The sequence below is a fragment of the Leucoraja erinacea genome, chromosome 16, assembly GCF_028641065.1.
Source record: "Leucoraja erinacea ecotype New England chromosome 16, Leri_hhj_1, whole genome shotgun sequence".
Classification (NCBI taxonomy): Eukaryota; Metazoa; Chordata; class Chondrichthyes; order Rajiformes; family Rajidae; genus Leucoraja; species Leucoraja erinaceus.
This window is the reverse complement of record NC_073392.1, coordinates 39,102,763-39,117,816: the sequence shown is the minus strand read 5'-3', so window position 1 is coordinate 39,117,816 and position 15,054 is coordinate 39,102,763. Positions and strand designations below refer to the sequence as shown.

The window sequence follows — 15,054 nt, the reverse complement described above, 5'->3', positions numbered from 1 at the left end:
CTTCTATCTTTGGCACTCATGAAAGGAAGTTGTGGTACTGTTCATTGAGACAATTAGATTTACGATTTGCTCTGCTTGTTATTCGTCAAAGTGAGTTTCATTACACTAATATTATTCCTTACACTCAAATTAATTACCCATGCAGCCATTACTGTATGAGAAATGAATTTTAATCTGTATTTTAATGTGCCCTGACATACTGAAATATGATGTAACATTATTGGCACTGTTAACTTTTGCTATTAACACTTTTGTGAAACTATGTTCATTTGTTAGTAAAGCAAATCCCCTGTTGAAACACTCATTCTAATTGAAATTTGAATGCAATGAAAAGTGTACTGTTTTAAAACATTCAGATTTCATTTGGAAGAAATCTATTTGAAAAATCAACAGTATTGTGCATTGTAATAGGAAGATTGCTGAATTATTTAAGTCCAGCTCTTAATTGCATGCTGAAATTGTGATCTTAGAGATTTTCACAACCTACATTTGACTATTTCTTATATAATTATTTGAACTTCAATAAACAGTAATGAGGGTGATTAAAGCAATCAATTTGAGCCAAAGTCAAGCACTTCTCACAGGGAGAAACAGGAAAATCAGGAGTTGGAGAATGAGTCACCTTGAATCAATCCTACACACCTTCAAATGCTTCTCCAAAGAGTTAGACAACAAGTTAACTAACAAGATGGGGTGTTTTTTAAAAGAATAAGGAGAATGGAATTAAATTAGTCAACAATTGAGAGTAAATTATAAAGTAAATGTTCTTAATAATCCTTATTGAAGGCTGATAATATTTCACCAATTTCTACAATCAAACTAAGTGGGGTAGTTGACTAAGTATCCTTAAATCTTCCATCTCTGCTGTAACAACTCTGTGGTCATGTTTGCAGATTAATTAATTTTGCAATTTGGTTCATTGACCAAATTTTCACATATTGTTAAGAATTTATCAATCTCTATTTAAACTTAATATTTAAACCCATCCAGTTATGTTTTAATATCTCTCTTTTATGTGCAAATTAATGTTTTGGGCAGTTGGATATCGTGTTTTATCCAACAACTGACGAATAGATGAAATACGAAAGTACATGGCTAAAGTGTCGCAAATAAATTCCGTAGTTTTCTCCAATTCATCAGTACTCCCCAAACGTTACGGAAATTTTAACTTGGCTTCATATGAAGAGTTCCTAATACTACTGTTAGCAGATGGCATTGTGTAAATTGGGTCTCTGTGGTTTGTTAGTGGAATCGATTTACTTCAGTTTTCTCATTTCAATTTACTTATAGCACCTATAGAATTGCTTACTCTAACCTTGATTTCTTTTTGTCTCCTTTGGATTTTTCTAATGTTATTGTTTTGCGCAACCCTAGTATATTATCTTCATGTATTGTTACTTATAACATAAAGTACCATTGCTGCCCTGTAACATTTTTAATAAGCATTGTTGTAGTTTGTGAGTGCGATCTGATTCACTGCGTACAATTGTAACCCATGGTTAAATGTAGCCATTATTCAAAAATACTGAATAGTCGCTGTAGTGTAATTCCATAACATGCTTCACGTTTGAAGGCTACCATGTTACATATAAGTACCTTCCTTGCATTTTCTTGTAATGAAGTGCTGGATTTCAAAATATATGAGGAATGCCGACCAATGTAACATTATTTAGTATTTCTTGTGCTGAACATAGGGGGCTCAACACAACCCCAAGGACCACCTGCACAGAGCCAAGATCAACTGCAGCAACACAGTGCTTCTCACGAGGGGCCACGTCTGCAAGGAGGCCCCCCACCTCAACTGCAGAGGCAGCCGAGCCAAGCGACGCATCAACAGCCTGCTTTGCAACCCCAGAGACCACAAAGTCAACCAATAAAGAGGCAACCGGAGCAAAAGATGCAAGCACAGCCTCCAATAAAATCGCAGCCAAAGCCACCGAAGCAACAGTCACAGCCCCATCCCCAGTTAAAGTAAGACATTACTAATATGGTTGCTTTAATGAAAGGTATAACATGGCCATCATTAATATTACATCATTAACACTGATAATAACAACACATAGGAAGCAATAGGCTACCAGGATGGATTCATAATTTCTCCCAGTTAAAACAGATACGAAATATTCAAACAGGATGTCTTCTTACTCTATTATCAGATCAGGAACTGTTAAATGCAAAACAGCTTTGAGGATGTACCAATCCCACACCATTGCCTAATCTTCCTGCCATTCTCTGCCATCACTCATCTACATTCCCTTATTCAATTGTCACTTTTCACCCCAATGTTTTAATTTGCTTTTCCTTTATCTGTTCTTCACCACTTACCGCCCTTGCATTCCTTGTCATTTTTTTCCAGTTCTATTCTCCCCTTTGGTTGTCAAATGTTTTCTCACTTGCTTCCTTTCATCCTTATCCCCCTCTTGGTTTATTTCCTGTGCATGACACTGGCATCCATTCATAGTAATATAAGAAATATGGTTAGCATGCAGCAAAAAGCGTTTCACTGTACCTCGGTACACGTGACTATAAACTAAACGGAACTGAACTGAAGTAAGGCAGAGAAGGAGGCAAAGGTATTTGGCCCCTCGTGGCTTCTCTGCCATTAATTAATATCATACAACCATATAACAATTACAGCATGGAAGCAGGCCATCTTGGCCCTTCTAGTCCGTGCCGAACACTTATTCTCCCCTAGTCCGATCTACCCGCACTCAGACCATAACTCTCCATTCCTTTCCCATCCATATACCTATCCAATTTATTTTTAAATGATAAAACCGAACCTGCCTCCACCACTTCCACTGGAAGCTCATTCCACACAGCTACCACTCTCTGAGTAAAGAAGTTCCCCCTCATGTTACCCCTAAACTTCTGTCCCTTAATTCTCAAATCATCTCAAATCACGACTGATTGTTTACCTCAGTGCACTAATTCATGTCCCTTGATCCCCTTAAGTTATAAAAATCGGTCAGTAGTAACTTTCTTATTGAAGTTGACTCAAAACTCATCACCTGGCCATTCCAGTGAATTTGTCTTCATGTCAGGGCCAGAAAAAGTCTCATCCATAAAAATAGACAGATAAGGGCCCTGCCCCACTTTCATGACCTGATTCACGACCTCTGACGAGTTTGCCCTTGACTCATACTCGCAGCATAGTCGTCACAAGGTCGTAGGAGGCCGTGATACTTTTTCGTAGGTACTCGTGGCATCAAGTTGGTCGGGGCATTTTTTTAACATGATGAAAAATGTCCACGAGTAAAAAAGATTGTGAATTAGGTCGTGAAAATGGGACAGGCTCTTAATGCTCACTGTCCCGCTGAGTTATTCCAACATTTTGTGTCTATCTTCGATGTAAACCAGCATCTGCAGTTCCCTCCTACCCATCCATAAAAATGCTGCCTGAGCACATTACAAACATATGGATTTTGCATCAATAGCCTTTGCAAGTCAATATATTATAACAAGACAGAAATATGCTAACATCTACTATTTCTTAATGAAATGCGGTCATGAAAAGAAATTCGAATTAGCAGGATTTAAAAGTAAAATGCATAATTCATAATTTGTTTTCACGATATCAATAAAATTACATGAATAAAGGTTTATTAATAATCTTAATACTTCCAATCATGAAAATGTAAGTAACATTGGTATTTGTTTTATTTTACAGCAAATCACAGTCTTTGACCAACGCATTCAACTTTACGGAATCATCACTGTTTCGATCAAATTTAAATGAAGATGAAGCAAAGGCTGAAACAATCCGTAACTTAAGGAAGTCCTTTGCCAGTTTATTTTCTGATTAGTCAACACTAAATGCCGTGATACCTTGGATAACCCCACTTAAATATTACACTAAGCTGCAGCGTACTAACCTCAGTGACTTTAGATTAAAAAAAAAAAATTGTGCCCTAGAGTTGAATTCTTCTTTTGTGCCGTTTGGGTGTATATTTTCATTTGTACAAAGTAAGATGTGAAAATATGAGCTGTTTTAGATCAGTTAGCTACAAGAAAAAAAATTGCTAGACAAATCACACTCCATTTAAGTCAGTACTAGTGTGGCTGCTGAGTGGTTTCAACAGGGGAAATAAACTTACCTTTAGCATATTCACTGTGATGTTGTGATATGTGCACACAGATGCCTTATAGTAAATGTACATTTCTACAGTTTATTTTGGCGTGAAGTTTGATAGTATGATGGTCAATTAAAGTGTGCTTCTTTCTGTTCACTTCTGTGGTAAGATGCAATCATAGTTAACAGACTGCTTTTGTGATTACCTATACTATGCTGTGGCAAGTTGGATACAGTATATATGTTGTGGCTAATCTACAAGTTGCTTTCAAACTGGTGAAGCGTAACAGAAGTGTACAACGGTATTATGTGTGTATCAACTGAAATCCTCGTGTATCATAAGGGATTAATAAAAATTGAATTCCTCATGCACTTCCAGAAATGTTCCTCCTAAATGTAATAATTTATGTATACAATTCAGGGGAGTATCATAAAACAGCATGTTTATCATAGCTTATCCATGTGTATTCAAATACTGTGTACTATTATAGCATGCATGTTATATAATCTACTTGTTGTTCCTTTGTGTTGGATTGTTTAGTCTTTTGCGTGCTTTTCTAACCTAGCTTAACTTGTCTGAACTCATAAAACTGAGCATATGTCTGGTATAGATATACACAGCAAATAAATAAATATATTTGGGGAGATATTGCCAAGAAATCATAGCATCGCACGCAATGCACTGAATCACTTGTATTAGATTTCAGCATTTGGATACTTTGCTGAAGATTCTTTAAGTAAAAACTCCAGTGAATGTATTCACCAGTCGTATACCTATCAACATCAAGAAAAAGACATTGGAAAATTGGCACCTTTAGCAGCAATCACATACCCATTACAGACACTGGCATAAATAAAGAGTTAGTCAAGGATGTAAAAAAGATGTAAACTTCAGTTTTAGTACAATTTTATTTTAAATGTAGCGATTTAAAGCGGGAGAAGCAAGCTATAGATACTGAAAGCTGAGCTTTTGTTTCAGTATTTCACCTCTATTAATTTACTAACCCCACACTGAGAAACTTGTCAAACAGTTACCATTTCAGATCAATGACCTTTCATAAGAACTGGAAAAGTGAGAAAACAGGTGTGTTGTAAGTTGCAGTCACGGGAAGAGGTGGAGGTAACATAAAGCATGTCTGTGAAGGGTGGAGACCACAAGATTCCGTGACACAAAATGCCATTGACGCTATCTACGAGAGAGGGGTAAATGCTTCTCGGTCAAAGCCCACCCGTCTCGAGAAGGCGTAAACAGAAGAGGACAATGAGAGGGGAAAAACAATGTTGGAACTATGGGATGCACAACACTGGGATTATGCTGCTGGGATTATGAAGTAAAAGAAAATACTGGAAATTCTTATCGTGAAGTGGAATCTGTAGAGAGAGAACTACAGGGTTAATATTACAGTTGGATGATCTGATATCAGCACTAATACATTGCTATCAACAATTTTAGATAACCAGCTTTTCTTGTTTATGTCAAAACAGGCCATTTCCTCACCCTGCATTTTTTTTTCTCTTTCAAAGGATCACTTAATACCCTTTGGAAATTTTCTATTGAATTATTTTTGGCATGTTAATCCTAAATATTTCTTCACATTTGATTGATTGATTAAAATACGTAGCATGGAAACAGGTCCTTTGGCTCATCAAGACTACATTAACCATCGATCACCCGTTCACAATAGTTCTATGTTGCACCCACTCCTTACACACTAGGGTCAATTTAACCTACAAACCCACACGTCTATGGGATGTGGGAGAAAACCAGAGTATCCAGAGGAGACCTATGTGGTCACAGGAGAACATGCAAACTCCAGACGGAGAGCACCCGAGATCGGGATCGAACTGGAGTCACTGTGCCCTCTTGTTAGTGAGAAATTTAAATAATTTATCCTTATTAACTCCATTTAATTCTTCCATGATTTTAAATGCAATCGTGTTTGCCTTGTTTTAGGGATAACAATGGCAGCGTTTCTAGTCTTTTCATGTAACTATCAAACCCTCTTCCTGAAAAACATCCTAGTGAATAGGCTCCTTTTGTTCTTCCTAAAATTTGGTTTCAAGAAATGGATGCAATATTCCTACTGTGTGGAAATTCTTGTTGATTGTACGTGCAATTTCACTTTCTGACTTTAGCACTACCTGCCAAGATGCTAAGTGTTCACTAACTGTTCAGTGAAATTATTCACCCCTATCAAAGAGAAACACCCACACTGATCCATCATCTTGCAACACCCTTAATGTTGCACCAATTAGTAAGTGTGGTATAACCATATAACAATTTACAGCCCGGAAACAGGCCATCTCGGCCCTACAAGTCCGTGCCAAACAATTATTTTCCCCTAGTCCCATCTACCCGCACTCAGACCATAACCCTCCATTCCCTTCCCATCCATATACCTATCCAATTTATTTTTAAATGATAAAATCGAACCTGCCTCCACCACTTCCACTGGAAGCTCATTCCACACAGCTACCACTCTCTGAGTAAAGAAGTTCCCCCTCATGTTACCCCTAAACTTCTGTCCCTTAATTCTGAAGTCATGTCCTCTTGTTTGAATCTTCCCTATTCTCAATGGGAAAAGCTTGTCCACGTCAACTCTGTCTATCCCTCTCATCATTTTAAAGACTTCTATCAAGTCCCCCCTTAACCTTCTGTGCTCCAGAGAATAAAGACCTAACTTATTCAACCTTTCTCTGTAATGTATGTTGGGATCTCTTATTATTCCTTAGAAAGTATTATTTAAACAAGGACTTATTTGCCTTTGAATTAAATAAAGATTCACAGGACTAATTACTGGGACAGAAGGACTCTCATACAAAGAGACAATAGACAATTCGACCTCTAGCACCAGAATTATGAGATGAGATCTCAATGAAATGTACAAAATTCTGACACTGCTTGACTGGATAGCTGCAGGGAGGATGATTCCACTGGCTGTAGGCTTGTGAAGGGTGTGGAGGGTGGGATGGCTAATACAAGGGGTTGCTGTCTCAGGATATGGGGTACGACACAGAATCGTGGAGAACAAAATGGATTCATTTTTAGATTTAAAAAATATCAAAAGGTGTAGGGAGGGAACTGATTCATTGTATTGAGATGGAGGGTTACCAATGATTGCAATAAATGATGGAGCAGCCTACGCTTACTCCTAAATTGGGAGAATTCAATGTTAAGATTGAATTCTCCCAATTTTGCTAGCCCTTGCTGTCTCCTCCCACCCTCCTATCTGCCCGCCCTCGGGCTCCTCCTCCTCCCTTTTTCCTTCCTTCTCCCCCCCACCCTCCATCAGTCTTGAAGAAGGGTTTCGGCCCGAAACGTTGCCTATTTACTTCGCTCCATAGATGCTGCTGCACCCGCTGAGTTTCTCCAGCAATTTTGTGTACCTCCGCTCATCATAGGTTAACCCACTCATTCCTGGGATCATTCTTGTAAACCTCTCTGGACCCTCTCCGGAGCCAGCACATCCTTCCTCAGATATGGTGCCCAAAATTCCTCACATACGGCCTGACCAGCGCCTTATAGAGCCTCAACATTACATTCATGAAATAGATTTCTGCATTTTTCATCTGCCACTCTATACGTCCTACTTTACATTTCCAAACCTTTGGCTTTCTACAATTTGGGGGATTTTGTCCTTGAGTCCCCAAGTCAAATTACTATTGTTTATTAAAATGTGTGTTCTAGTGCAGAACGTTGGGAAATATCTATAAATACTGCAGAACAATGATTCACCACAATTCCTTCCATTTACTCCCTCTTTAATTTTGTTAACATTTCTAATATGCATTAGTTTAGAAAGGAAATATTAAAAGTTCATACCATATAACCATATAACCTTATAACAATCACAGCACGGAAACAGGCCATCTCGGCCCTTCTAGTCCGTGCCGAACACGTATTCTCCCCTAGTCCCATCTACCTGCACTCAGACCATAACCCTCCATTCCTTTCCCGTCCATATAACTATCCAATTTATTTTTAAATGGTAAAATCGAAACTGCCTCCACCACCTTCACTGGAAGGTCATTCCACACAGCTACCACTTTGAGTATTTTCATACATATTTATCAACTGCACTGTCTTCGTCTATTCCATCCATTTTTGTGATTTAAAAATTCCGTCATTAAATATGAACAAAATCTGAATTAACGAAGCCGCTAATTGCCAGATTTATCTTTCTCCCATTTTTGATGTTTAATCTTTGAAAAACCTTTAATGCTTGTTTCACTCTTGTATCTTATAAGATCTGGAGCATGGTGGCCAACACTTCCATAGTTTTAATCTCTCCTGCCTTCAGCAACCTAGGAAGTATCCTAAAGATAGATACAAAGTGTTGAGCAGCATCTGAGGTTCCTTGCTTCTACTACAGACGTATCCCACCTGTACCAGTGACATATCTGTATTAAGTCTATCTATAACCTTCTACATTTTTCTCAGCACCCAGTACAACAATAACTGTTTGCTTACTACGGCAATATAAAAATTATCTTCTTGGAAACACCAAAGCAAATTACTCATTTAGGATCACAACCATACTTTTCTATCTCTACCAACAGTTTTCCATTTTGGCCATTATTCAATGTCTGCACTCCTCTAAACAAACCATGTTTACTGTGGTTGGGCCCATGGCAGACTTAGGATCCTCTTTCCTGCTCTTCACTTATTTGTTGCTTTGCTTCCTGCCCCCTTTTGTCCGTGTCTTCTGTTAGTTTTTACCTGAAATTTTGCTATCCCTTTTATTATCATGCTGACGGCAGATTTGCATCCTCTTTGTCATGCTCTCTAACCTTAATAAACGGGAGCTCTTTTGTTTTTTCTTGAGATTAGTGTAAATTGGGCAAATTGAGTGGGCCGAAGGACCTGTTTCTGTGCTGAATGATTTCTATTTCTTTCAAGGGTAGATAAAAGTGCTGGAGAAACAGCGGGTGAGGCAACATCTATGGAGCGAAGGAAATCGGCAACGTTTCAGGTCGAGACCCTTCTTGTCTGTATCTTTGACTAGGTCATGACCCATAATGTCTCTTTCCTGTTCTTTGCCTCACGAAATGCAGGCAACGTCCTGGTAACATTCCATGACTAATATTCCATTCCCTGAAGCCAGGAAAGCAACATAACATATAGCCAGCACAAGAAATTCACACTGCATTTGACACATATTACTTCACCATTAAAATAATTTTGAAGCATAGGAAAGCAAACATGAAAATCAATGGGCAGGGTCCCACAAATACCAATGAGTTGACTGATCGGTTAAGTTAGAACATTACAAACTCTCCCCTGGGCTTCCGAAATAATGCTGCAAGATATTTGCATCTCTACCTGGGAGGTAGAAGGGACGTCCATTTGAAATATTCTTGAGTTATTTCACTTTAGCAAATATTCAAATCTGGACCACAGTGATTCTGCTGTTTTCTTCTTACATTTAACCATACACAATTAAAATGAATGAAGTGGGGGAATCAGCTTGCCTTTATATTTATTGTACCTAACAGCATTAACAGCCTTAAATGTTTGGAGAGCAGCGAAGCCGTAATTCGGAAAGATGAGTTCTAACTCTGATTTATGATGCGAAAGCAAAACAAAACAATATCTCTGCCGCTAACATTACCACATACCACGATGACATATTCAAATTGTAATCAAGGCAAAACATTTCAATTGTCTCTTTAAACCATTTAAATCATAGGTGGTGCTGTTTTCCAAACCACATACCCCGCCCCCTCACAACTTACTCACTCTCCCACCCCACCACTATCCCAGAGATGATGAGCATTGTACTTCAATTCTGCAATGTTGGCAGATTGGTGGACAAAATATCATTGCTGAATTGACCACAACATCCAAATGGCCCCTGCTCCCATGATTTGATGATTTCATAGTGATGTTCTAACATCAGAACACATGCTCAGATTATAGTATCCTGAAGACAGAGATGAGGAGAAAGATCTTCATGCTATGGGTGGTGATCTTATGAGATTCTCTACTAGTGATACTGTTGTAATAGATCACATGATTGATAAAATACATCTCTTGATGCTCTTGAACACATCATCAGTGATGTAACCTGGGGTCATTGGGTGTTTCGGGTCTTTCAACATCAGACACCCTCACCCAGGCGACCGAGCCTCAGTTGATCAGACCACGACTTGTGTTCAGGTGGCCTTCGTTCCTCCCCATGGACCTCCTCTCCTGATCCAGATCTATCTCGAGGCTTTCTCCGCTGCCTCTGTGGTGTTCTTGATGGCTCTTCTCCTCTTCATTCCATTGATGCCCAGTGCACTCAAGACTTTGTAGAGCGATTGCCCTGCAAAACCTCTGCAGCCAACCTCGATGGGCATACACCTTGCCTTCCAGCCCTGCTTGCGGCAGTCTATGACCAGCTCTTCATACTTGGCTTTCTTCCTCTCGTGGGCCTCCTCCAGACGGTCCTCCCACGGCACAGTCAGTTCCAACAAGACGATGTTTTTGGTCCCCTCTGAGACCAGGAGGATATCTGGCCTCAGGGTGGTCGTGGCAATGTGCTGTGGGAACTTCAGCTGTTTCACCAGGTCAACGGAAAGCTGCCAGTCCTGCGCAGTCGCCAGGATTCCTGACTGATTCCTGGCTGCTGTGGTTCTTGGCAGCTGCACTGCGGCCTTCACGAAGGTGATCATCTGGGTGATGGGGTGTTCTTGTCTACAGCTGCTGATTCCCATGCTGATGGTTTCTGCAATGGATTTAAGAACCTGGTCGTGACGCCATGTGTACCGGCCCTGCCCAAGAGCCTTTGGACAACAGCTCAGGATGTGTTCCAACGTCCTCTTGCCTGAGCATTGCGGGCAATCTGGAGATTCCGCTTTGCCCCAGATGAAGAGGTTCGATGGGCTGGGCAGGACATCATACACTGCCTGGACCAGGAACTTGATGCGCTGTGGTTCAGCCTGCCAGAGCTCAGTCCATGTGACTTTTCGGTCCATGGCCTGCTCCCACCTTGTCCAGGCTCCCTGCTGCCTCAATCCAACTGCTCTGGTACACCTCTCCTCCTCCACCACTGCCCTCACTTCCTCCTGGACCAGCCTGCGCCTCTCCTTCCCCTTGGCCTTGTCAAACTGGGGAGATGGGAAGATTCCCAGGCCAGCTCTTCCCCGAGTCACTGCTCCCACCAGGACTCTGTGGCGTATCCGAGACTCTGCTTGCAGCATGGCTTCGCCGGCTCTCCACTTCCTCCCAGTTTTCACCTCCACCCCTGCCTGAGCCACCTTGGGGTCGCTGGAGTCCCTGTACAGCATCACCTCTCTGGCCCGAGTCACCTTAAACTCCTCCTCCAGGGACTTCAGGGGCAGCTGGAGCTTGGTGTTATTTCCGTAAAGGGCGATGCTGCTAAGGCTCCTGGGCAGTCCCAGCCACCTTCTGAGAAAGCTGCTGACTTTCCTCTCCAATCTCTCTACGATGGATATTGGGACTTCGTGGACAAGCAGTGGCCCGAGTATCCTTGGCAGGATACCATGCTGGTAAATCCATGCCTTGAACTTGCGGGAAGCCCCGACCGGTCCACTGTTTCAACCAACTCTCCAGTACCTGACAGGTTGCCTGGACAGATGCTGTATCCTTCAGGCTGCTGTTAAACACCTTGCCAAGACTCTTCACTGACCTTTCGGAGACAGTTGGGATTGGTGTCCCTTCGATGTTGAAGTGGAACCTGTCCATGACTTTGCCCTTCTTCAGCACCAGTGACCTTGATTTTCCTGGCTTAAACCTCATCCAATCAGCTTCTCCAACCCCTGCAGGATCCACCTGCCTCCTGGCACTGACTCAGTGGTGACAGTCAGGTCGTCCATGAAGGCTCTGATTGGTGGTTGGCGCATTCCTGACTTGGTCCGAGGGCCCTGGCACTCTGGCTCAGCAGACTTGATGATCATGTTTATCGCCAAGGCAACAAGGATCACAGAGACGGTACAGCCTGTGATGATCCCAACCTCCAATCTGTGCCACTCTGATGTTACTGACCCTGATGAGACTCTCATGCTGAACTGGTTGTAATAGTCCAGGATGAGATCTGCCACTTGGCCCGGCACATGACTGTCTGGATCAGCTTGTGGGGGATGGAGCCATAGGCATTGGCCAGGTCAAGCCAGAGCACTGTCAGGTTACCCTTGTTCTCCCTGGCTTCTCTGATGAGCTGGGTCACCACTCCCGTGCGCTCTAGACACCCCGACACTCCAGATAAGCCTCCCTTTTGCACTGAGCTGTCGATGTAGCCATTGCTGGAGAGGAAGTTGGTCAGCTGCCTCGCCACTATGCTGAAGAAAATCTTGCCTTCAACGCTTAGCAAGGAGATGATTCTGAACTGATCGATCTTCTTGGAATCTTCCTCCTTTGGGATCCAGACTCCTTCAGCAAATCGCCACTGCTGCGCCACTTTTCCTCTCCTCCAGATGACTTTCAGGATCTTCCACAGCCGTTTCAGTAACAAGGGGCAGTTCTTGTAGACCCTGTAGGGGACTCCGCTCGGGCCAGGGGCTGAGCCAGCTCTTGCTCTCTTCACAACGTCCTGGACCTCTTTCAGGAGTGGCTCTCTACTATCAAACTCCTTGATGGGTGGAGGTGGTTTTATCAGGATGTTGCACTGGCCCAGCTCCTGCTGCCTGACGGGGTCACTGTGGGTCGTCTGGATGTGCCGGTCGATCTCCTCCTTAGAGCAAGCCAAACTCCCACTGCGCTTCTGCCCGAGTAGTTGTTTGGTGAAGCCGAAGGGGTTGGCTATGAAGGATGCTCTCTTCCTGGCTGTTTCCTTCTGGCGTCTTCGGTGCCACTCAGCTCTACGGAGGGTCATCAGCTTCTTCCTCAGGATGGTTCGTTGCTCTTCCCTGGCCTCTTTATACTGTTTCTTGAGGGACTTCACCTCCTGCCGGATCTTGTGGATCTTTGTTGCTCATTGGTTCATGGTGAAAGGTGTTCTGGCCGGCTTCTTCTCCACTGCTCCAAACCTTTCCACAGCTAGGCTGATGATGATTGTCGTCATCGTCCGCAGCCTTTGGTCCACGTCTCCCTTCGCAGTTGCTTCTAGCACCTTGTCGACATCCTCGTCGAACTGATGCCAGACTGCCGTCTTGCAGGCCATTTGAGGCCTTTTGACTCGAACCTTCCCCTGTTCTGAGGAACTAGTTGTGCCACTTGGAGGCTTCAGGTTCTATGAGGTGCTTCAGGGCCCGGCTCCTCCTGCGTCTCACCAGGTAAAGACAAAACAATACCTCTGCAGTTAACATTACCACATATGCACCTAATGAAAAATACAAATTGTAATCAAGCCAATCCATTGAAATTGTCTCTTTAAACCATTTAAATCATAGGCGATGCTGTTTTCCAAACCGCATACCCCGCCCCTTCATATAACCATAACCATATAACAATTACAGCACGGAAACAGGCCATCTCGGCCCTACAAGTCCGTGCCGAACAATTTTTTTTTCCCCTTAGTCCCACCTGCCTGCACTCATACCATAACCGTCCATTCCCTTCTCATCCATATGCCTATCCAATTTATTTTTAAATGATACCAATGAACCTGCCTCCACCACTTCCACTGGAAGCTCATTCCACACCGCTACCACTCTCTGAGTAAAGAAGTTCCCCCTCATATTACCCCTAAACTTCTGTCCCTTAATTCTGAAGTCATGTCCTCTTGTTTGACAACTTACTCACTCTCCCACCACACCACTATCCCAGGGACGATGAACATTGTTCTTCAATTCTGCAACGTTGGCAGATTGGTGGACAAAGTACCATTGCTGAATTGACTACAATATTCAAATGGCCCCTGCTCCCATGATTTGATGATTTCATAGTGATGTTCTAATGTCAGGACACATGTTCAGAGTGCGTCTGGCCAAATTATAATATCCTGAGATGAGGAGAAAGGTCTTCATGCTACGGGTGGTGATCTTTTGAGATTCTCTACTAGTGATACCATTGTAATAGATCACAATATTACTTAAGGCTTGAGTAGATGAATTGACTGGTCCTATTCCTAAGTTTTTATGCAATTGGAGTCACATATCTATCATGTATCTTCAATTTGCATATGTCAAATTCTGCTTATAGGATTGATATGACTACTTATAACTAAAGATATACATAATTCACTTGGTCTTCTGGAGTAATTATATTTTTAGTTGAAAGTTGAAATTTGCCGAAAAGTTGATTATGAGACTAGACGTGAACCTATACAGAAAAGCCTGGTAATGATCTCCAAGGGGTAGTTTGGGTTTGAACTCCAAAAGAGCTGTAAAACGTAAAACAATTTGTAAAACTGACTCCAGGGTGCCATAACATTTTGTTTTGTGCTTAAACAGCAGGATATTGCTGCTGAAGATACAAATAGTTTGTGGAAACACTGGACTGGGCTTTCCTTTCAGTAATGTGAGCAGATCCAGACATTCAATTTGTGCTGAGAAATAATGGTAAGATTACAATGGAGGGAATCTAACCACAGTTTTTGGAGAGTGCATATACATAAACTCTGAAATCCAAATATGATTCCAAGCGACTTCATTCTCCGTTCATGATATGCCGTTTTACATACTTTCCCAATGCAATCCCTAGGATTCAGTGAACTGGTGAGGTCATTTATTATAAATGATTGTCAAAATGTACATACCCTCAAGTGTTCCATTTTAGGACATGAGGTGACACTGGGTTTTTAATTGTGTTCTAAGCCAAAATTGTTGCTGAAAACCTCAATGGTCATTGAAATCAGATTTTATGTAAGTCGGCTGTCATTCCTCCAGATAAAGATTTCAAAATGATACTTCTGTGTGAAAATTTTAAAATGATTTATCTTTGAGGAAGGGTCTCGACCCAAAACGTCACCTATTCCTTCGCTCCATAGATGCTGCCTCACCCGCTGATTTTCTCCAGCATTTTTATCTACCTTCGATTTTTCAAGCATCTGCAGTTCCTTCTTAAATATTTATCTATCCAAGTTTACTTAAGTTATTTC

At 41.8% G+C, this 15,054-nt stretch overlaps 1 protein-coding gene across 1 annotated transcript in view; it reads left to right on the top strand.

The window, feature by feature from the left end:
- Nucleotides 1–5,930, top strand: part of syn2b (synapsin IIb) — a 393,937-nt gene extending 388,007 nt beyond the window's left edge. Inside the window, exons 12-13 of the mRNA XM_055648228.1 lie at nucleotides 1,695–1,971; nucleotides 3,671–5,930. Of these exons, the coding sequence (XP_055504203.1) occupies nucleotides 1,695–1,971; nucleotides 3,671–3,806 (413 nt within the window). The 3' untranslated portion in view covers nucleotides 3,807–5,930. The remainder of the gene's footprint in view (nucleotides 1–1,694; nucleotides 1,972–3,670) is intronic.
- The last annotated feature ends 9,124 nt before the right edge of the window (nucleotides 5,931–15,054 follow it).